At 41.5% G+C, this 21,822-nt stretch overlaps 1 protein-coding gene across 3 annotated transcripts; it reads left to right on the forward strand.

The window, feature by feature from the left end:
• Positions 1–2,696: 2,696 nt before the first annotated feature.
• Positions 2,697–21,699, forward strand: LOC123497983. 3 transcript variants are annotated; one of them, XM_045245016.1, is made up of 9 exons: positions 2,697–3,061; positions 3,193–3,599; positions 4,302–4,494; positions 9,149–9,313; positions 10,646–10,778; positions 18,273–18,466; positions 19,103–19,255; positions 20,399–20,527; positions 21,205–21,699. In XM_045245016.1, the coding sequence occupies exons 4-9, from the start codon at positions 9,173–9,175 to the stop codon at positions 21,241–21,243; spliced, it is 789 nt and encodes a 262-aa protein (XP_045100951.1). In that variant the 5' UTR covers positions 2,697–3,061; positions 3,193–3,599; positions 4,302–4,494; positions 9,149–9,172; the 3' UTR covers positions 21,244–21,699. The 3 variants fall into 3 exon arrangements, with proteins under 3 accessions (XP_045100951.1, XP_045100950.1, XP_045100953.1); XM_045245015.1 differs by having other exon boundaries at positions 4,307–4,494; XM_045245018.1 differs by lacking the exon at positions 4,302–4,494.
• The last annotated feature ends 123 nt before the right edge of the window (positions 21,700–21,822 follow it).

Raw genomic sequence — 21,822 nt, forward strand, 5'->3', positions numbered from 1 at the left:
ATGATAAAACTGGCAGGCCTTAGCCCACGTACATACAACGGACTGCATTGTGCTTGTTTATATACAAATACACACCACTCATCTATCCGCCCACCAGCACACCCAACCATAGACACACACACACACACACACACACACACACACACACACACACACACACACACACACACACACACAAAGCAATACATAAAATACACAAAAACAGATATAAGCACAAATCTCTTAGAATGCAAGTGAGCAAGATGTGGGCGGTCTTGTGCTCCCACTTCTCTCTCTTTCTCTCTGAAGTGAGAGATGTAGCAGGACCCCTGGTCCATTACTGACCTGTCTCGTACACGTAAGGTAACAGTGGTAACTCATTAACAAAGAATATATTTCATTACTACTCAGCATGGACTCAATACGCTGTATTATACTAAATTATTTGGCATTATCATCAATTAATTTCTATCGTTATGAACATCTAAATTCTGCTTAACAAAATAACTTGCAGAGATACACGACGTTATGATGAGGAGGCAGCGGACACCTGCCCAAACGATGATTACTCCTAGTGAGGTCTAATAGCACTGGTTGAGGGGTGCTGTGAGATTATCAATAAAGTCAGCTGTGGCCTCACTGAACGCTTCTCTCTGTGTCTCACTACACAAGGGGACAGTCACAGCCTGCCACCTATAAAGACAACTCTCTTCCTTCATACAAAACTACATGCATCTAACTACACCTACATTCTTCACTTGAGTCACTTCATAACTACATCAACTTGTTTGGGACCGGTACTTCAGTGGGCCCTTTTTTTTTTTTTATCACAAGTTTTTGTTGCCCTTGGCCGGTATTACCTCTTAAGTAGATTTTTTTAAGTATTTGTAATATCGGTAGAAAATAGCCGATACCGATACCGATATCGATACTCATTAAATGGGCCGATACAACCGACACCGATACCAACACCGATACATCGGTACATCTCTAATATATATATATATATATATATATATATATATATATATATATATATATATATATATATATATATATATATATATATATTCATTTATTTATTTATTTATTCGTTAATTTATTAATTATCAGTTTTGTTGCAGGAGTGTTGTGTTCCTTCTTTTTTTTTCACTTATTCATTGTTGGGGCAGGAAAGTCAGTGTGTCTCCCACTCGCCCTGCCACACAGTACTGTTATAGAAAGAAATGTAATGGTTTTGGAAGAATAAATCTTAATGTTTGTACTAAGAGAAAACAATAATTTAAAGAAAAAAGAAAATTAGGACTTGAACATGCGAAGAACGAATGCTAGAAAACACACACACACACACACACACACACACACACACACACATGCGAGCGTGAAAAAAAAATGCATACATTCATCAATATTTTGTTTAGATATCGATGTGGCCTTGACATTCTTGTGTGTTTGAGAGAGAGAGAGAGAGAGAGAGAGAGAGAGAGAGAGAGAGAGAGAGCATTTTCTTCTGGCACTTCGCAAGACTCGTGACACTTTCAGCATGTTCCACTCCGTGACAATCTTGGCAACTAGAGCGTGGCGTGAACCTATGACGTGGAAGGACACTACGCACTCACCAAGCAACTGTGTGTGTGTGTGTGTGTGTGTGTGTGTGTGTGTGTGTGTGTGTGTGTGTGTGTGTGTGTGTGTGTGTGTGTGTGTGTGTGTGTGTGTGTGTGTGTAAAGGTCAAGGGATCTCATTTAATCAACTTGTTTCTTTCTTTCTCTTCCTTGTATCCTTTCTTTCTTGTTATTTTGCCTAACTGTCCTGCAGATTAGCTAACGTATTGCCCGATTGATTAACCATTAACCGTGGAGTGAAGGTGAAGGAAGGCGCCAGAGAGTGGGGATGGGGGGGAGTAAGAAAGGCACTGAGGCAGGAAGGCAAGTTAAGAATGCAGGGTTTGTCTTACATGTGTGGAGCAGAAGTGACACTCATGCCGCTTGTGGTGAATAGCAATAAATCCCTTGATATTGTCAGTGTGTGCGGCAGTGAACACACACACACACACACACACACACACACACACACACACACACACACACACACACACACACACACACACACACACACACCGGCTGATAAAAGTATAAGATCATCATACATTATACAATCGTGAACATTCGCAAAACAACTCTCTCTCTCTCTCTCTCTCTCCAACTTTTTTTCTTTTTTTTTCTTGCTTTTATTTCTTAATTTGTCTCTTTTCTTCCTTTCTTTCTTTTCTTCTATTCTTTTTTCACTCTTTTCTCTACCTCTATTTCAGTCTCATCTTCGTCTATCTCCTTATTGTTATCTCTCCTTGTAACCTTCTCAACCATTCTTTTCTTTATATTATTTTTCTTCGGAACAGTGAATTAATTTTTTTTTCTATCCATTCTTCTCATCCTCATATTTCTCTCTCACTTTTCTTTATTTCCGCCATTTTTTCTTTTCTTTTTTTTTCCTCCCCTCTAATTTTCACTTCCTCCCCTTACCCTCCTCCCTCTCTCTCTCCCTCCTCCATAATTTTCCCTCACTTATTCTTTTTCTTATCTTGCTATTCTCCATTACCTCTTTTTTCTCTCCTTCCTTCCCTCTGCCACTCTCTTAGTAGCCAGGCGACGTGGACAACAGAGGAGCTAAGGCAACAGGCACGCAGGCAGGAAAGTTTAGAGGCAGTGGCGGACGAGCGGGCGAGTGAGCAAGAGGAACATCAAACAGGTAGCATATACAGTACATTCCACCGCTCAGGTATATGGTCGATGAATGAACGATGGGAGCACAGCCTTAGGTCGCCACAGTGCCAGGAAGAAAGCGTGTTGAAGTGCCATTATGTGCGTGAGTTTGTGAGAGTGCATGCGTCTGTATTGGTAAAGTCTTGGGTCGTTTTTATTGATGTTGGTAGCTGTAGCGGTAGTGGTCGTAGTGGTGATGGTGGTGGTGTATGGAATGAGATCCAGTCAGTTTGTGGACAGAGGTGGAGCGTGGTAGTGGCGGCTCCTCTGCTGCCTAGTGCGTGTGGGCTGCTGTAGCTTCGCAGTGGCTTGGTTTGAGCCTGTATGTGTGTGTGTGTGTGTGTGTGTGTGTGTGTGTGTGTGTGTGTGTGTGTGTGTGTGTGTGTGTGTGTGTGTGTGTGTGTGTGTGTGTGTGTAGTAAGTGGTAATGAGGTAATGAGGAAAATCTTGCAGTGTCGTGAGTGTATTCTAGTGCTGACGGTGAACTGGCAGCAGCGTGAGGGATACCACGAAAGCAGTGAGAGCAACATTGCAACACTATACTGACGAATGACTGTGATCGTGTAGTGAGAGGCGAACCCAAAGTGAGGAGCGGCAAGGAAGTGCGGCGCTACTGACGATGACCTGACGAAGAGCACATACCAGTTTGCCATCGGTACCACTCCGTCAGACACTCGAGGTCACGGCCATGGCAGGGCACTATGTGGTTTCTGGACAGGGAACAGGCATTTCCTACATGGACTAATACACACTGCCAGCCACGTGGTAATGAATCAAGCAGTACTGGCGGTCGCAGGGCAGGCTGAGCTCCGTACGGGGGACGCTAAACTCAGGCAAGCATAACAACTCTAGAGGAAACGGTGAGTCCCAAGAGAGAGAGAGAGAGAGAGAGAGAGAGAGAGAGAGAGAGAGAGAGAGAGAGAGAGAGAGAGAAACATGCATGTTGCTATTTCTGAAATAATGCGCATGAAAAATGTGTTGAATGCAATACCTAATATTTCCTTTCGTGTATGTAATTTTGTACGTGATGAGAGGATTACTGGAAGTTGTGGCTCGTGTTTTGCTAGACGACGAGGCCTGCGTGGGACACACACACACACACACACACACACACACACACACACACACACACACACAGAGAGAGAGAGAGAGAGAGAGAGAGAGAGAGAGAGAGAGAGAGAGAGAGAGAGAGAGAGGTGGGGTAGAGGATGGGGGATAAGAGGCCTCGAGAGAGTTGGTATATTATTATGAGGGAACCCGAGAGTCCTATTGGAATGAGTCAGTGGCATGTAGCGTGAGTTACGATGAGAGCAAGTGCGTGAGTTAGACATGACAGGTTGACAGCTCTCCACGTCCCTGCCACACGTCCTTCACCTATCACCCTCTCACGCCTGCCTGTCCAGACTCTCCAACGCTGGACATCAAACGAACTCACATACACAACACATGCGAGTTTAGTCCTCCCAGACACTCTGAATTGATCCAGTGTTCAGAAATGTCAGGGTATACACCGAACCTTTCTTGGAACAGGAACTTTATCAATAATTAAGCGATGTTGCCAGAACAGTCCAACTCACCGTTTTGAAGCCCAACGCTCCCACCACCCCTCCGCCCTTGCTGTGCCTCGGTGGCGGTAGTGGTTGAGGCCAGTGTGTGTATTGGAATGCTGAGAGGAAGCAGGAAGGTCGATGGTGGCCTTCAGAACTGCTGCCTCACGCATATCACGGGCACGCTGACCCCCTCGCTCCAGGACAGGTAGGCTAATGGGAACACCTGTTGAGTTTCCCTGATAGAGTGTAGAAAGAACGAGATAGTGGCTTTTTATTTTCCTTTCCCTATATAGTTGGTGTTGTTGGTGGTGGTATTGATGGCTTGGTTGTATGATGAGGCACAATTATGGTGATGGTGGTAAGAGCAATGATGGTAACGTTAGTGGTTGTGGTGGTGGCCTTGGTTGTGGGGATGATGATGAAGGTCTGGTTATTGCTATTCTTTTCTCTTTTGTGAGTGTGTGTATTGATAAAAGTACCACTGAGTCCCGTAACACCACCAAGTTTATTATTCATTTTCGTACACTGATTAACCGCACACATCTTGATAATCCTGATGCCTGTACTGGTAACGGCAGACGTGGTGGCAGCCGTGACAGAGACAGTGACAGTGAAGTGACAACAAGAGACGAGGTTGCCATAGCATCAAATGTGACAATTTAAAGTAAAAACTGTGTGGTAACGTAACCTCTTTGTGTGTGTGTGTGTGTGTGTGTGTGTGTGTGTGTGTGTGTGTGCATGGACCACCCCCTGATTGCAAGTCTCTATCAGCTCTGTGTTCAATGATTCAAAGGCCCGACGGCAAAGTGGTGGCCGCGGTTCGATACCCGTGAAGGGGAGAGCGTGTGGCGAGAGAGCTGGGGGGCAGGCAAGAGGGAGAGCGTTGAGTGAGTGGCAGAGAGTTGGAGAACTGGGAATTAGGGATGTGATGAAGGGATGAGTGGAGGGTGGAACTCAGGCACAATTTTCAATACTTCTTAGTTTGTTCTGTAAAATCGTATCTATTTTGTTTTCAATAATGTTGTTTTATTGATTTTTCCCTATATCATTTTCCTGTTTTCTTTTCATTTTCTTTCTTTTTTAGGTGGATCATATCTAATGTTTGTTAAGTTTAGTATCTCTCTCTCTCTCTCTCTCTCTCTCTCTCTCTCTCTCTCTCTCTCTCTCTCTCTCTCTCTTAAAGAAGTAGGTGATAGAGGTGAGTGAGTGGTGAGTCATGCAAGACCGGGACTGATTGAGGGTGGCGGGCAGCCAGCAGGTCGTGGCCGCTGCATCGTCTTTGCCACATCACGTATTCATTGCCAGATCAATATTCTTTTTTTCTTTTCAGCGTATTTCAGGGAATTACAAAGATCCCAGGAACCAAACACACAAACACACACTCTCTCTCTCTCTCTCTCTCTCTCTCTCTCTCTCTCTCTCTCTCTCTCTCTCTCTCTCTCTCTTCTCATTTCTGATCTAAAAATATTACATACTCGTATGGTTTTTCCAGTTTTCGCAGAATAAACAACACAATAAATCGTCATTTACATATTGTAAAGATGCATTATTTAACTTTTATTACTGTCTTTCACCTTCGAATTACATCACGTAAATACAAGCAGCCTAGTGACGGAAGCTGTGAAGAAAATAAATATGTTGTAAAGTAGTCGAGCCGTGAGACGAATCCCAGACAAGACACTCAAGGAACGCGACATCTTCTCGGTCAGATAACAATGTCTGTTCCACCAATGCATTCCTTTTTTTCATGTAAGAGGGTGAATGAGTAAGGGCAGAAAAAAAAAAAAAAAAACTTAAGTTTCCAATTGTTTAAGAAACCATTCCGATATGAAGACCAAATTACACTGCGAAACCTTTTGAACTCTTCTCATGCTAGATATTCTTTCCTCATCATCCGTTGCTACTTTTCAGACGTTTATTTTCGTACTAAGGTAGTTTAGTTCCTCAACCTAGAATATGCAATAGACAACAGTAATAATTTATTTTCGCTATACAAACTCTACACATGCAAATCATATCTTCACACCACCATGAATGCTACCAAGGAATAACTATACCAGTAAAAGAATTAAATCAATCACAATCACAAGGGTTTTCAGGCACTGTGCACATATCAAGCCACCCATTACAGCTTTCGATTTGATAGTGTTTTCTTTAGATAATGCCAGAGTGATAGTTTTCTCCAAGCTTCATATTCTTCACAAGGGATCCAACTGAAATCCAATCTAGGAAGCTGAACTGTGAAAAATGCGCACGTAGTGGCCGAGAGTAGAACCATGAACAGGACACTCAACTTGGACATCAAAATCCCCACACCATATGTCTCGCCAACGCAATAAATTCCCATCAATGTTCATCGTGACATTTACTCTTTATACTGTTAGAACTTACAATTGAAATCATTACGAGGATCTATGAATACAGCAACACTGCTCACTGCTACATGTGAAACAGCTAACTAATAATATTTCCATAGCTTTTCCTGTCCATAGTAATAGCAAATAGAAAATTAATAGATAAGGGTTATTGTAGTAGTAAAATAATACTTTAATGATAATAGTATTGGAAGTTTAGTTGTAGTAGTAGTAGTAGTAGTAGTAGTAGTAGTAGTAGTAGTAGTAGTAGTAGTAACAGTAGTAGTAGTAATAATAATAATAACAATAACAAACAATATGAATAAATAAGAGTTGTTGTAATAGTAACCTAACTGGTAATAGTGTTGGTAGTTTAGTGGTAATAGTAGTAGTAGTAGTAGTAGTAGTAGTAGTAGTAGTAGTAGTAGTAGTAGTAGTAGTAGTAGTAGTAGTAGCAGCAGTGGTGCAGTGGTGGTGGTGGCAGCACAGCAGTGGTGGTAACAGCAGTGCAGTGGTGCAGCAGCAGTGGTGGTGGTGCAGTGGTGGTGGTGGTGGTGGTGCAGCAGTGGTGGCAGTGCAGCAGTGTGGTGGTGGTGGCAGCAGCAGTGGTGGTGGTGGTGCAGCAGTGGCAGCAGCAGCAGCAGTGGTAGCAGCAGCAGTGGTGGCAGCAGCAGCAGCAGCAGCAGTGGTGGCAGTGGCAGTGGTGGTGGTGGCAGCAGTGGTGGTGGTGGCAGCAGCAGCAGCAGCAGCAGCAGCAGTAGCAGCAGCAGCAGCAGCAGCAGCAGCAGCAGCAGCAGCAGTAGCAGCAGCAGCAGCAGTAGCAGTAGTAGCAGTAGTAGTAGTAGTAGTAGTAGTAGTAGTAGTAGTAGTAGCAATAATAGTAGTAGTAGTAGTAGTAGTAGTAGTAGTAGTAGTAGCAATAACAATAGTATGAAAAAAACCTAATTATTATAGTAATGATAAAAGAAAAAAAATAGTAGTTTCTTATAAAATAAAAGTTTGGTAGTAGGTACATAACACAATCTTAACACAAGCCATCTCACATACGCTGGTTCACAAATGTCCTTCGCCCACAGGTGACCCCGCTGATACTGAAACCTTTGCCGCACCAAGTAAGCGAGGAATGTTATGACAGGCTCACATTCTTTGTTTGTTCCCCTGCAGGACTATTTTTCAAAGGCCATAGAGATGATAAGCGGTGTCCTTAAGTGTGTCGTGACCCAGATCTGACCTTTTTTTCTCTATTACACTTATTTCCTTGTCCACTTGTTATATTTTGTCTGCCTTGCTTGTTTCTTTTCTCATTTCGCTTTTCTTTATTCTACCTTCATGTGAGGTAGAATAAAGGGTGATTTCGCCAGTGATGGTGTAAAATTGCTCCTAAACTATAGCTGCAGTCATGAAAACACCTTTGAAAACCACAGTAACTTAACGACGAAACATTTGAGAATACTTTGCTGAACTGAGACAACTATGACCTCACGTTCCTGTAGCGCGGCACAGATGATGGCGGTGATGATGGTGAGGGTAATGATGACGGATGATGGATGACTGGAAGTGACTTATGGATGATGCGATGATCAGTGGAGGTATAACGAAGACGACATATGATTGATGACGAAGTATGGGCTATGTATGATTTATGGATAAGATATGAATAGTTGAGGAACGATTAATAGGGAAAGGACGGACAATAACGATGATACATGATTAGTGGATGGTACTTAAATGATGGACGGAGCATGACTGATAGACAAGAGGTGAGGTGACACGGAAATTTCAAAGATACAGGTCATTCGGGCAGTTATGGTTTCAATCTTGTTGTATACTCACTTTTTTCCTTCCCATTCCTCATCCCCATAACTCCGCTTCCTTGTCCATTTTTCTCAGCAATACATAATCACCATAAACCACCACATGACATCTAATAATAATAAAATAAATTAATATGGTCGTAAATACACTAAATGTACAGTTCCACACGTGTCCTATCCTGTCTTTCATTTTACAGTGACTTATTTTGTACCATTATTCACACAACCGATGCACAAAATTCTCAAGATCAGTAATCAGGATAGGGCACAAAATAATGGATGTAAGCTTGAAAAAGTTTGATTTAAAAAGTATATAAGAAGAAGTTGGTTCTTAAATTGAATAAAAACGGAAAACAGGTTGTTAGGGATGTCAGTAGAAAGTGCTAAAAATAGAATTAGACACATTTGTGGATGAGAATAATAGGTGGGAATAGAAAAAAAATGTTTCGTAAAGGGACTGCTACGGGTTGGGCTGATGGATTCTTGCTGCCTCTCTTATTTTTTAAAACAGATAACTACCTTGAAATAATCCCTGTCTTCCCGTAAATCTTCAGCCATGTTGACACTCGGACGCTACTAATAGTTTTGTTTATCAAAAAGTCTTTGTTTGTATACAGTCGCATCTGAGCATGTGCAGTTCGCGGCAGAACACCTGCATACACCCAGACACTCACGGACACCACACCGACAGGTGACAAGTGGGAGAGTGGCAGCCATGACGGAGTACCAGCAGCAGCAGCAGCAACCGCCGCTGCACCCACCGACCTACGAGGTGGCGATGCTGGGCCAACCTTACGTTATCGCCCCCATGTTGCCCTACCAACACTACGAGTCCACCCTGCAACACTACGTACAGGTGTGTGTGTAAGTGTGTGTTTGGGTGGGTGGGTGTGTAGGCGTTGGGGGAGGTGTAATCGTGAGTGTTGAAGTAATGATAATATAAATTTTATGTATTGAGTTTTACGGTTATGTTTCCTGTATTAGTAGACTACAGCTAGGTAGCGTAAGAAAAAATATATACTAAGCCTAATGAAAAAATTGCGTATGTGTGTGTGTGTGTGTGTGTGTGTGTGTGTGTGTGTGTGTGTGTGTGTGTGTGTGTGTGTGTGGGTGGGTGGGTGGGTAGGTGGGTGTGTGCTATTGTTTTACTGGTACTGTTTGTACTCCACTGGTTTGAACTGGTTGCTTATTTCATATTTACATGGTCTCCATGTGTGTGTGTGTGTGTGTGTGTGTGTGTGTGTGTGTGTGTGTGTGTGTGTGTGTGTGTGTGTGTGTGTGTGTGTGCGTGTGTGTATGCATGCGTAACTAAGTAAGGAAGAATCAACACACCTTTATCAATCAATAGAATGACGTCAAGATATCGACCGAAAGAGGCACATCCTGTCTATCTATAGTGTTTCTTTTATTATTTATCCTCAACAGGAAGATTTTCAAACAGCTTTCACTTCAAAATCTTCTAACTGATCACCAGCATGGTTTCCGTCAAGGCCGCTCTACTTGTGATCTGGCTTTCGTTTCTGAGCCTTGGTCATTTTCTTTCAGAGATTTTAGTGACCTTAGCTGTTACCTTATACATATCAAGACCTTTTGATAGAGTTTGACACAAAGCTTTGATTTTCAAACTACTCTCCTACGGCTTCTGTCCTTCTCTCAGTAACTTCATCTCAAGTTTCCTTTCTGACCGTAGTTATATTGCTGCTGTGATGGACGGCCAGTGTTCTCCTAAATCCTAAATACGCTGATGATACCACCATCTTGGTGAGGCTTTTTTATTTATTTCAATTTGCGTTGCCCTTGGTTGGCTCCCCTACTACATAAAAAAAAAAATAAAAAAATGACATACGTACATACATATACACACACATATACTTACTTACACACACACACACACACACACACACACACACACACACACACACACACACACACACACACACACACACACACATACACTCATACATAAATACTACACCAACACACCAAGATAGACACTAATGACGCGTTACATAACCTAACAAAACATTTATATCGAAAGTAAGGCAAACGTAAACAAATCGACCCAACACCTTTTTCTCCTCGGCCTGAGCTGCCCTTACCTCTAGCACTCCCCAGCACTCCTCAACCCTGTCGCGACACTCACAACTCATAAGGCCTTCTACCCTGACGCCGCCGCCTCCACTCACAGATGTCCACGGCTCCCTCCGCCCCTCCACTCTCGCCCTCGCCCACCCAGATACAGGAGCAGAGGCGCTTCTGGAACCACTACGGCTTGGACCTAGTAATGGGCTTCCACCAGATATACCTCCATGGCAGGACAGGTCAGTGTGTGTGTGTGTGTGTGTGTGTGTGTGTGTGTGTGTGTGTGTTAATTTTTTTCTTAGGAAATGCTTAATTCTTTTCAGTGTTCTTCTTTAACCATTATATCATCTTTTGTGTTGCTTCTGTCTGTTTGTTTTAGTGGGTGTAAATTTACAAGTTATCTCCCACTCTTGCTGTTACTACTGTTGTTGCTGCTTCTATTACGTTTCTTTTTCTGCTACGGCTACTTTTCACACTTCTTTTTTTATGCTACTTCTATTCCTGCTACTACTACTACTACTACTACTACTACTACTACAACTACTACTACTACCAAGAATGTATATATCAACAAAGCTTTCTTTTTAATTTTCTACTATCCTTGTTACTCCGTTTCCTTAGTCTTTGTTGCCACAAACTGAGTCACCACCTATGCAATAATTCAGAACCTGCCAGACTCACGCCACCAAACACTCGAGGCACACTACATGTTAGCTTATCGGGGAACAACACACTGATTCGACATTGCTTATAACTCCCGCCTGGTACATTGGAACCATGCGTACTTTGGGGTACGAAGGGTCTCCAAGAGCACGGGTTCGAATCCTGTCCACGGTCTGAGTGTAGGTTGGGCTTCCTCACTCGGGGCAACGGTTTCCTAGCGGGTGGGCTTTGAGATAGGAGCTACCGCAAAAAGTATCTCCTTTAGCCCATAAATTCCCGTGAAAAGCCCACATGGTATAAAAAAAAAATATCTACAGCATTCACACCAGTGAGCGGAAGCCAACACATTACCTCTAAAAATCATTCTAGAACACTTCTGCCCGCACCTCCATTACATTCAAAAGGTTATATACATGATGCTATGCTGGTTTTCAATGGTGTGACAAGTGATGATAAATTGACAAGATTTATACACTATCAACCCTTGAAAATAGTCGTGTTAAGAAAACATAACAATTCTGAATACGAGCCAAAATTAGTCGTTGCTTTTGTGTGTGTATATATATATATATATATATATATATATATATATATATATATATATATATATATATATATATATATATATATATATATATATATATATGCGCCTCCGTGGAACATTCACAATGAAAATAATATCCACATTTGCATCCACATTTAGAGTGACAAAATATTCCGATCAGTATCGGAACCACACGTTACAAATAAAAGCTCCGCCTCCTCCCTCACCTCCGCCTGCGGACCAAAGAAACGTGAAGATTGCAAATCTTTGAGTGCGTGCGTGCATGTCTGTGGAAAGACGAGACTGACTCAGAGTGCAAAGGACACCAAAAATAACGAGCTGACTAGGAGGTACCCGGTAATCACCCAGTTTTGCTTTGAGTGTGTCTTTAACCACCATCAATCTCTCCCTCCCATCCTTGCCTGGTAGAGTGCATGGTGACCGTGGTGTGGGTAAAGGAGGAGGAGGAGGAGGAGGAGAAGGTAGGAAGCGGACACACACACACACACACACACACTTACTTAATGAGACTCGTTAGATGGTTTGTTTCTGTGCCACGGTCCCAGAAACTGAGTTAGTAACGTACGACAATGCAGTGGCAGTGGAGTGTGCTATGAGCGCTGGCTTCACAAGCCAGAGGACCGGGGTTCGATTCCCCAGCTGGATGGAGATTTATACTATGTGGGCTTTTCACGGGAATTTATGGGCTAAAGGGGATACTTTTTATGGTACCTCCTATCTCAAAGACCACCCGCTAGGAAACCGTTGCCCTGAGTGAGGAAGCCCAACCTGCACTCAGACCGTGGACAGGATTCGAACCCGTGCACTTGGAGACCCCTCGGATCCCAAAGCACGCATGGTTCCACTGTACCACGGCGGCCCCTATATATATAATTGGGTGTGTCTCCTTTCACGTGTAGCCCCTGTTCACCTAGCAGTGAGTAGGTACGGGATGTAAATCGAGGAGTTGTGACCTTGTTGTCCCGGTGTGTGGTATGTGCTTTGTCTCAGGCCTATCAGAAGATCGGAAATAATGAGCTCTGAGCTCGTTCCGTAGGGTAACGTCTGGCTGTCTCGTCAGAGACTGCAGCAGATCAAACAGTGAAACACACACACACACACACACACACACACACACACACACACACACACACACACACACAGAGTTATTCACCAATTATGAAATCGTCTGTTAAACAAATGTGACATTGAAATATTTCATTTCCTCACGCCGTGCACTGGAGACAAAATTATCTGACCTCTGTAACACGCATGTAGGTGTTGTTCCACTTGAGAGTGGGAAAGTCACAAAAAAAAAAAAAAAAAAAAGCGGAGCAAACAAAAAACGCCAATTGTTTTACTTTATAAGTAAAAAATGCATCGACAAATTAATAAATAAAAGAACGACAGTCTGGCATGAAATCGGTACCCTGTTCATTTTACAGACGGTACTACATTTTCGCGACAGATATTAAGAAAAGGACCTAAAAACCTGCATAATACTACATTTCCGCACACGTCATTACTCTGTGTGTAATTCACTGTTTGATCTGCTGCAGTCTCTGACGAGACAGCCAGACGTTACCCTACGGAACGAACTCAGAGCTCATTATTTCCGATCTTCGGATAGGCCTGAGACCAGGCACACACCACACACCGGTACAAGGTCACAACTCCTCGATTTACATCCCGTACCTACTCACTGATAGGTGAACAGGGGCTACACGTCAAAGGAGACACGCCCAAATATCTCCACCCGGTCGGGGAATCGAACCCCGGTCCTCTGGCTTGTGAAGCCAGCGCTCTAACCACTGAGCTGTGTGTGTGTGTGTGTGTGTGTGTGTGTGTGTGTGTGGCTACATGCAGACATATAACCCATCCCACAACTAACCCTAACCTCCTATTGCCCTCCTACCTTCCCGGTTATCAGAAACGTGCCACAGAGCTGTACGAGTATAATTATTGTCCGTCATTCGCCATTCACTCCTTCTATCGCTGCTGCTACTCTCTCTCATTCCTCCTGCCTCCTATTCCTCCTTCCTTCATCCTTTTTCTTTTCCATTCCTCACTTTCTCCTCTTCTTCCTACTACTACTAGTGCTACTACAACAACAATCCACTCCTCTTTCCCTTTCATTCCTTCTTTCTTCGTCCTCGTGCTCCATTCCTCACTTCTTCCTTATCTTAATGCTACAATCTACGCTTCTAAGTCTGTGAAATATCTTAAAATTCCCCGAACACTCTGTGAATTGACGGAAATATTGAAATGTTGACGAAGGGACACTGGGAGGCGAAAGAAAAGGTATCATCTGCCCTGGTGGCGGTGGTGGTGGCGGTCTACATCTTATTTACTTAAGCCCTATTTGAGGCATGTTGGGGATTTCTTATCAGTTTACTTGGCTAATTCAGGTTTTACTTTACGTCTAAGATTGAGTACAGCTAGGAGTATCGTTACATATTAATATACAGGCAGGTACAAAGGGAGGGAGGGAGGGAAGTCCATCTCGGCACGCATATTTACGTAACTTAATTTCATTTTGAAAATCACGGAAAGAAAGAAGACGTCCAGACTGGAATGCAACACATTTTCTGACGCCATATTTTTTTAACTAATGCACAAAATATAAAACGTTAACCGAACCCAGCAACAACAACGAAATGTCCAAGGAACACTGGCTATATATTAAGAACGGGCCTAAAAAAAAACATTATAATATCAAGGAACAAAATGCAGCTGGACTTGATTCTATTACATATTCCGAGCACAAAAAAAAAAAAACATTACTTTCCAGAGAAATAAAGAAAACACGAATTCGTCGTCGTATAAAGAAACTAGATTTTTAGTTTTAGCCACTAACGTATCTATATTGAAATTGAAAATGCTCATTGTTAGACTAGATTTCACTGGATATTATTACTAGGAAAATATTCTAAATATTTTCAAATCTTGAAATGAATAACAAAACAATCTTAGGCGTTCGGATAAAAAAATCATTACAATGTAGAAAAAATGACGAAACGCTTATTTTTTGCGATTTTCTTATAGATTATAACTTATAGGTTTCTCTTCATATACTAAACATCAAAACTAGCTGTGTTTTGTTTCTCGAAGAAATAAGCGTTCCGTCATTTTAACTAGATATTAATGATTTAATGATGATGTTAGCCCGAAGTTTATTTATTCATTTATTTATTTATTTATTTATTTATCTATATAACTTTTTTCGTCTCTGCTGTGTAGCTCCGCCTCTTCCTTCCATCTCAGACTTTTCCTTTCTTCTCCGCCTCGTTCTCCTCCTCCTCCTCCTCCTCCTTCTATACCTAGAGTCTAGAAAACACCCTTTAACACCTATGAATCCCGGAAAATTGGGCCTGCCCTGGCTAGGCTCGGTGGAGTTTCCTTGGCCAGCACCAAGGATACCCTGGTGTGTGGTGGTGAACTGGTGGCGGTAGTGGTGGTGGTGGTGGTGGTGTGTGTGTGTGTGTGTGTAACCTTCGAGCGACCTGGTACTACTGTTATATTATATGGAGGTGGTTGAAGAGTGGTAAGGGGCTGTCAAGGAGTGTACGTACATGCACTCTTACTAATGCATGATGTGCCAATCCTGGCCACCACATCCAGGGAAATGTGTCTGTATATCGTCAGGAATATGGAATGGTGCTGAGCGAGAAGAAAACATTTCCTAGTAATCTGTGGAGGAGACAGAGGACACTGAGCCGCTTATAGCACACTCCACTGCATTGTCGTACGTTACTAACTCAGTTTCTGGGACCGTGACACAGAAACAAACCATCTAACGAGTCTCATTAATTAAGTTTGATATATTTCGCGTCGTTAACAAAAATACACGCAAAACATACAAGCGCACGATAATCCACGTAGCACAGGAAATAACTAACTAACACCACACCAAGAAACTAATTGCATATTATAAAAGAACATCACGCCTGTCACGGCAGGATGAGTGAGTGGGCGAGGTACCCATCATGACACCTATTCTCGCGACCACTTCCTCTAATTTTCAGCTATTTTTGTCTTAGATTTACTATTATCATTTCCTTCTTTATCAACATATGAAGCCAAAATATTACAATGATAAGCAAGAGTAGGAAATTCAAGGAAAAACATATAAACTGTGACAAATCTTTCCATAATCTTAGCTCTCTCTCTCTCTCTCTCTCTCTCTCTCTCTCTCTCTCTCTCTCTCTCTCTCTCTCTCTTTCCGCGTGCAAATTCTAGTCTGCAAAAGGAACATCAGTCATTACACCATATTTCGACACAGTCACAATTCTCTCCAAAGATTGTTTCAAAGCCTTCATTTATGTTTATGCATCACAGGCTAGTATACATTCATACAGTAACCCATGTTATTGGAAAGGAGCTTGTGAGTACCATAGATAAACGAGTAAATGTGTCAGTGAATTGAAATAGAAAAGATGTCACGTACATAAGAGTCTTTCTTGTACCTGAAGCACAACAGAAATTTAAAACAGAATAAAAGGTCTACTGAATAAATATAACACACACACACACACACACACACACACACACAGACACAGACGATATCATACACCAATATTCAGTGAACTACGTACAATAACGAGTTTCACTAAATCCATGACGTGAATTCCGCAAGTGAGAACAGCTGGGTAAAACTAAGGCACTGTATTACTTACATGCAATCAAGCGAACGTAGTCGTGGGCAGCAGATAGCCACTACGAACAAGAATCCTCTGAACACGGCCAACTCGCGGTCCATCACTGGTCGCGGGAGTCACAGGTACCAACTATTGTTGTGCCATCTGCCAGGCATGCCAACTGTTGACTGATAAAATACCCAAAGGATTTTTCGAGTTTCCAGTGAGAATGAAAATAACATTATCGAAAAAATTATGCTACACAGAATTATACAAAAATCAAATATATAGATGACATGTGCCTCAAGAAGGTTGCTTTGCCCCGAGACAAACCAAAAATTAAGCAACCCATGCTGTTTTATTTATTTATTTATTTTTTTGTTATTGGTTCGTCTCATCTACGATTGATAAATTGATGAGACACATAATGAGGTGCAGAGACTCACTGCTCACCTGTGCGTGTGTTGGAGACATCTTTGAGTGCGTTACAATGTGCTTTCATGAACTGGTTTATTTTCGGAAAGGTATTCGTGTGACGGCGCCTGAAGGTGTTTTGCTTATCAACTTTTATCTTAATTGTTTCGTTTTTTTATTACTGCTATTTTGGTTTTGGACCGTCATGATTTTCCCTTACCAATCGATGTCTGAAAAATATTGGAGTGAATTACGATACCCTGGCTGTATCATGTTTAGAGGTCTTTGGCGTCAATATCAGTCGATCGCTACACAGAGAAGACGTTCAGCAGAAAACAAGGAGCGCACCAAACGCTAATCTAGTCCTTGAGATAGCATATTATTGGTACGTTCCTCCTAATTCTTTTACTGCCGATGGCACTATTTAGATTAGCAAGCAAATAGATAAATAAATTTTTGGATGAACGCAGAAAAAATAATATGTGGTTTAATTTTCTCTCCTTTACCATACTGCGCTATTTTCGAGATTAGTTAATAAAACACATCTTAAAAAGTGTAAAGAAAGTTGTTTACCAGTGCAGAACTTAAAATAGCTAAGAAATTGATATCAATATACTTTCGTACATATCTTAATTATCTAATTGCCCAAATACTCACCTACTCGCTGACGTGCGGAAAAATCATAAGCGAACACGTATATTGATGTGGATACGTGAAGAGAACGAACTTTACACGCACGCCATCTGACGAGGCATTCCAAGATCGATCTGAGTATAAGTAGCCTTGCCGTCCCTGTAATCTGACTTCATTGCCCATAACACAACTGCCAAGTGCCACGGAATTACTGGTGCGCGATGATGAATGCAATGAGCGCCACGTTACTGCCCTCCTTCGTAACAACGGCCTCACATTACCATCTGTGGATAAGCATAAACTCGATGTCTCCTCCCAGTCTGAGTGCAGCAATGATGATAGTGACGGTGTTGGTGGCAGTGGTAGTGGTGATAGTGGTGAATATTATAGTAGTAGTAGTAGTAGTAGTAGTAGTAGTAGTAGTAGTAGTAGTAGTAGTAGTAGTAGTAGTAGTAGTAGTAGCAGTAGTAGTAGTAGTAGTAGTAGTAGTAGTAGTAGTAGTAGTAGTAGTAGTAGTAGTAGTAGTAGTAGTAGTAGTAGTAGTAGTGGTAGTAGTAGTAGTAGTAGTAGTAGTAGTAGTAGTAGTAGTAGTAGTAGTAGTAGTAGTAGTAGTAGTAGTAGTAGCAGTAGTAGCAAAACCAGTATTAGTAACAATAATGAAAATGGTAATGATAATAGTAGTACCAATGATAATATTGATGATTGTAATGAAAATGTTAATGTAAATATCATTAATGACAAAATAATGATAATAATAATAACAATAATAATAATAATAATAATAATAATAATAACAGGAACACAAACAGGAATCACAAACACCTCTCTTATCTTCTTTGCAGGAGACAAGTACCTCCTGACAGACGCTACCAAGTCCCTACTGTACACTGCGGCCATCGATGTGGAGACGACCTGCTTCTGTTGTACTGTCCCTCGCGGCCCGGGAGTCACCTTCAACCTCACAAGCAGGAATCACCAGCACGTCCTCACTGTCCACCGCTCCACGCAGGCATTCTGGTGCTCCTCCCAGGAAACCGTGAGCTTGGTTATAGTTTGAAGTCTCTCTCTCTCTCTCTCTCTCTCTCTCTCTCTCTCTCTCTCTCTCTCTCTCTCTCTCTCTCTCTCTATCTATCTATCTGTCTGTCTGTTTATCTGTCTGTCTTTCTATCTATCTATCTATCTATCTATCTATTCGTTTATCTATCTATCTGTCTGTCTGTTTTTCCATAGTATTCTGAAATTTAGAGCAAAAACAGACGTGGCAGGAGTTAATATCAAAGAGAGAGAGAGAGAGAGAGAGAGAGAGAGAGAGAGAGAGAGAGAGAGAGAGAGAGAGAGAGAGAGAATCTTTGTATTATGATCTAAGTTTTTAATGTTCCTTGTTGTCATGTGTCCATCTTACTATGATGTTAAAGTCCTTTATTATGAATTGTCCTTCATGCCATGACCTCTTAAGTCACTGATGTACCCTTGCTGTCACTGTTCCTTCCTACCATGATAGTATGGATTATTGATGATGTCTTGTTGTCTTTCACCCTTCCTGCCGTGATGTTCTGATGTCTATCCCTCCTGTCGTAACCTATTAACTTACTGATGTTCCCTTGTTGTCACTTTTCCTTTCTGTCCTTCATGATCTCTGGAGTCAGCGATGTTCCCTGTTATCACTTGCCAGGAGGTGGATGTGAAGATCCCGCCAGATGTGATGATCGGGACTGTCGAGGGCAAAGGTGAAAATTTTACTCTCATCAATCCTTCTGGAGACATTACCTGCTACGTGGAGAAGGAGGATGAGGCGTGCTGCTCGTGTTCCAACGCCTCCCATAAGGTGAGGCAGCAAGAAACGGCAATCACTCACAGGCCAGGAGGAATACAATATACAGTTACAATACATAATGCCCCTTTTTAGTTTAGGGTTTCATAAGGTGAGTTTACTTTCTTTCTCTAACATCACTGGACTGGATCCTTCTATTAAACAATAAAATTTGCCGCTAAGATTATTATTATTTTTTTTTTTTTGATGCGTCAGTTCAGTGAAAAAAATATATTACTCTACATAGAATAATGCTTTCGCTTGTCCATCATATGTCTGACCGTTAGACTTTGCTTGAAAGGTATCTAAAGCTCCCTCAATTCTTCAAGCACTTAAATGTTTCATTGTGTATGTCGTAATAACAATACAAACTTACAGCATTTGAAAAGGTTGACACTTAGGCCGCTGTTATTTCACTTACATCCTCCAGGCAACTTAAGCTTAAAAACGAGATTAAGTGTACATATAATTCAGAGAGGGAATGAAAACACAGAAAACAATGGATAACAGTAATCACAATGGATACATAGCACATAAAAGACCTCAGTAAAAAGTTATTGTGAGCTTACCATGTCTTATAGCATCTAGTAAATAACAACTTTACTTTACTATACTCGTACGAGTATAGTAGTATATACATTATTGTTTCGTACAGTGTAAAATCATCCGTATATTTTTCGTGAGAAGAAAGATAAGACGTAAAAATCATAACAACAATTAAGGAAAAATAACATGCATTCATACCAATTTAGTAATATTCATAAGGATCTTGTTACGATACTGACATAATAGATATATAATAATGATATCATCACAAATGTTCATATGTATCTATCAATGTTAAGTATAATTACATTGATATTAGTATGCATTCTGGAATTTTTTTATATATCTTAGGGCCTCTGCATGTTAGTAAATGTTTAATGAAGGTGAAACAACATTAAGAAATCTGTGTGGAGCGTTGGTTACATGTAGGAAGGTGGTGTGCTTGAGGCAAAGTGTACTGCTGAGAGTAAGCTGCGTTTGAACATGGAGGATGCAATACACAACTGTGATAAACTAAATAACTTGAGCCTTTTTTTTCTGTGATGGAATCGACACTTTGATACTTTTTAGTCCAGGACACAAACACGCATCACCAACTCCTTTGTTCCTCAGGTGGTGCCAGTTGGGTTTCCTCATGACCTCGGCAGCCTGACGCGGACTAGCACAGGACTAGTCATTACCTTCCCCGCTGTTCTGGACGTGGCCACCAGACTGCTGCTCACCTGCTGCGCCCTCAACCTGGTATGATGAGGCTTGTGTTACTCTTATCACCACCACCACCACCAAATCCATCTTTCTCTCTCCTAGCGCCATCAGTACTCCCATAGCTAGCTCAACCACTACCACCACTACCACTTCCACTCCCATCACTATCTCCAACATTACCTTTGCTTCACATCAATCACCGTCACCATCACCACCATCACAATCAAACTGTGCTCGTGGACATGTGGTTCCTTATACCAATGTGTTCAAACTCCCTGAAAGTCCATCCACCACTCAGGGAGCCTTTGAGTGAGACTGAAATATATGAATGAAAGTATGATGTCTGTGCTTCAAACATAGAAAATACATACTTTGCCCCAAATGATTGTTGTGCAAGTATTAAATGTATAACGAAGCGAAATGTCACATCTCAAACCCGTGAAGCGTGAGTTGGGTTTGAATAGTAGATACAAATATGATACATATATATTTTTGATACTTTACTCTCACTTTAAAATAATTTCCCACATAACACTTACTAAAGCATCTTTTCGTACTGCACTCTTTTATATACACAGGTAACCCTTGAAAACATGCACCCTAGGATGCACCAAGCAGTCAGGCCGACTACCACTGCGCTACACACCACGAGTACTGATGATGAGCCTCAGAATCGTGCTTACCACTTTTAAAACTGCATTTCTTTATTTCAGCAATATGCAGAAGAGGAGGAAAGGAAGACATCCTCTTAAGACAATCTTCGTTGGTGACTAAGGTGCCACCGGGTTCCTATGTGCTCTAGTGGACGCGTTGGTTGTGTTGGTGTGAAGAGAATCTGATGCTGTGTTTTAAAACATGTCACAATCTCACGTGTAATAAACTATTTTTGTATAAGATATTTTTGTATCGGAAGTCTTCTTATTAATTGTACTGCTAAGTATCTGAAAAAAAAAAATGTGTACAACTTTGCACAGGTAAAAATGCTCAAGTTCATTCCTTGCACGCACAACCTGCAGCGTGCAAATACGACATGTCACCATGAATGTACACCAAGCAAACATCTACACCTGAGTGAATACACTTTGTGATAACCTGACTGTCGTTCGCTTTTGAATAATGACTCTGATTTTACCATTTCGTACAATTTTGCACCCGTCACTGAACGACAAACAGGATGTGAACTTTGTCAATAAAATTCATGAACTTCAGACTTTTCATTCTTTTCTTTACGAAAATCTGTTACCCATATTTTAGAAAAGCTGTTCTCTCTAAGGGACGATGTAAAAGACCACAGTGATTATATATATATATATATATATATATATATATAT

The sequence above is a fragment of the Portunus trituberculatus genome, chromosome 47 (genome assembly GCF_017591435.1).
Source record: "Portunus trituberculatus isolate SZX2019 chromosome 47, ASM1759143v1, whole genome shotgun sequence".
Classification (NCBI taxonomy): Eukaryota; Metazoa; Arthropoda; class Malacostraca; order Decapoda; family Portunidae; genus Portunus; species Portunus trituberculatus.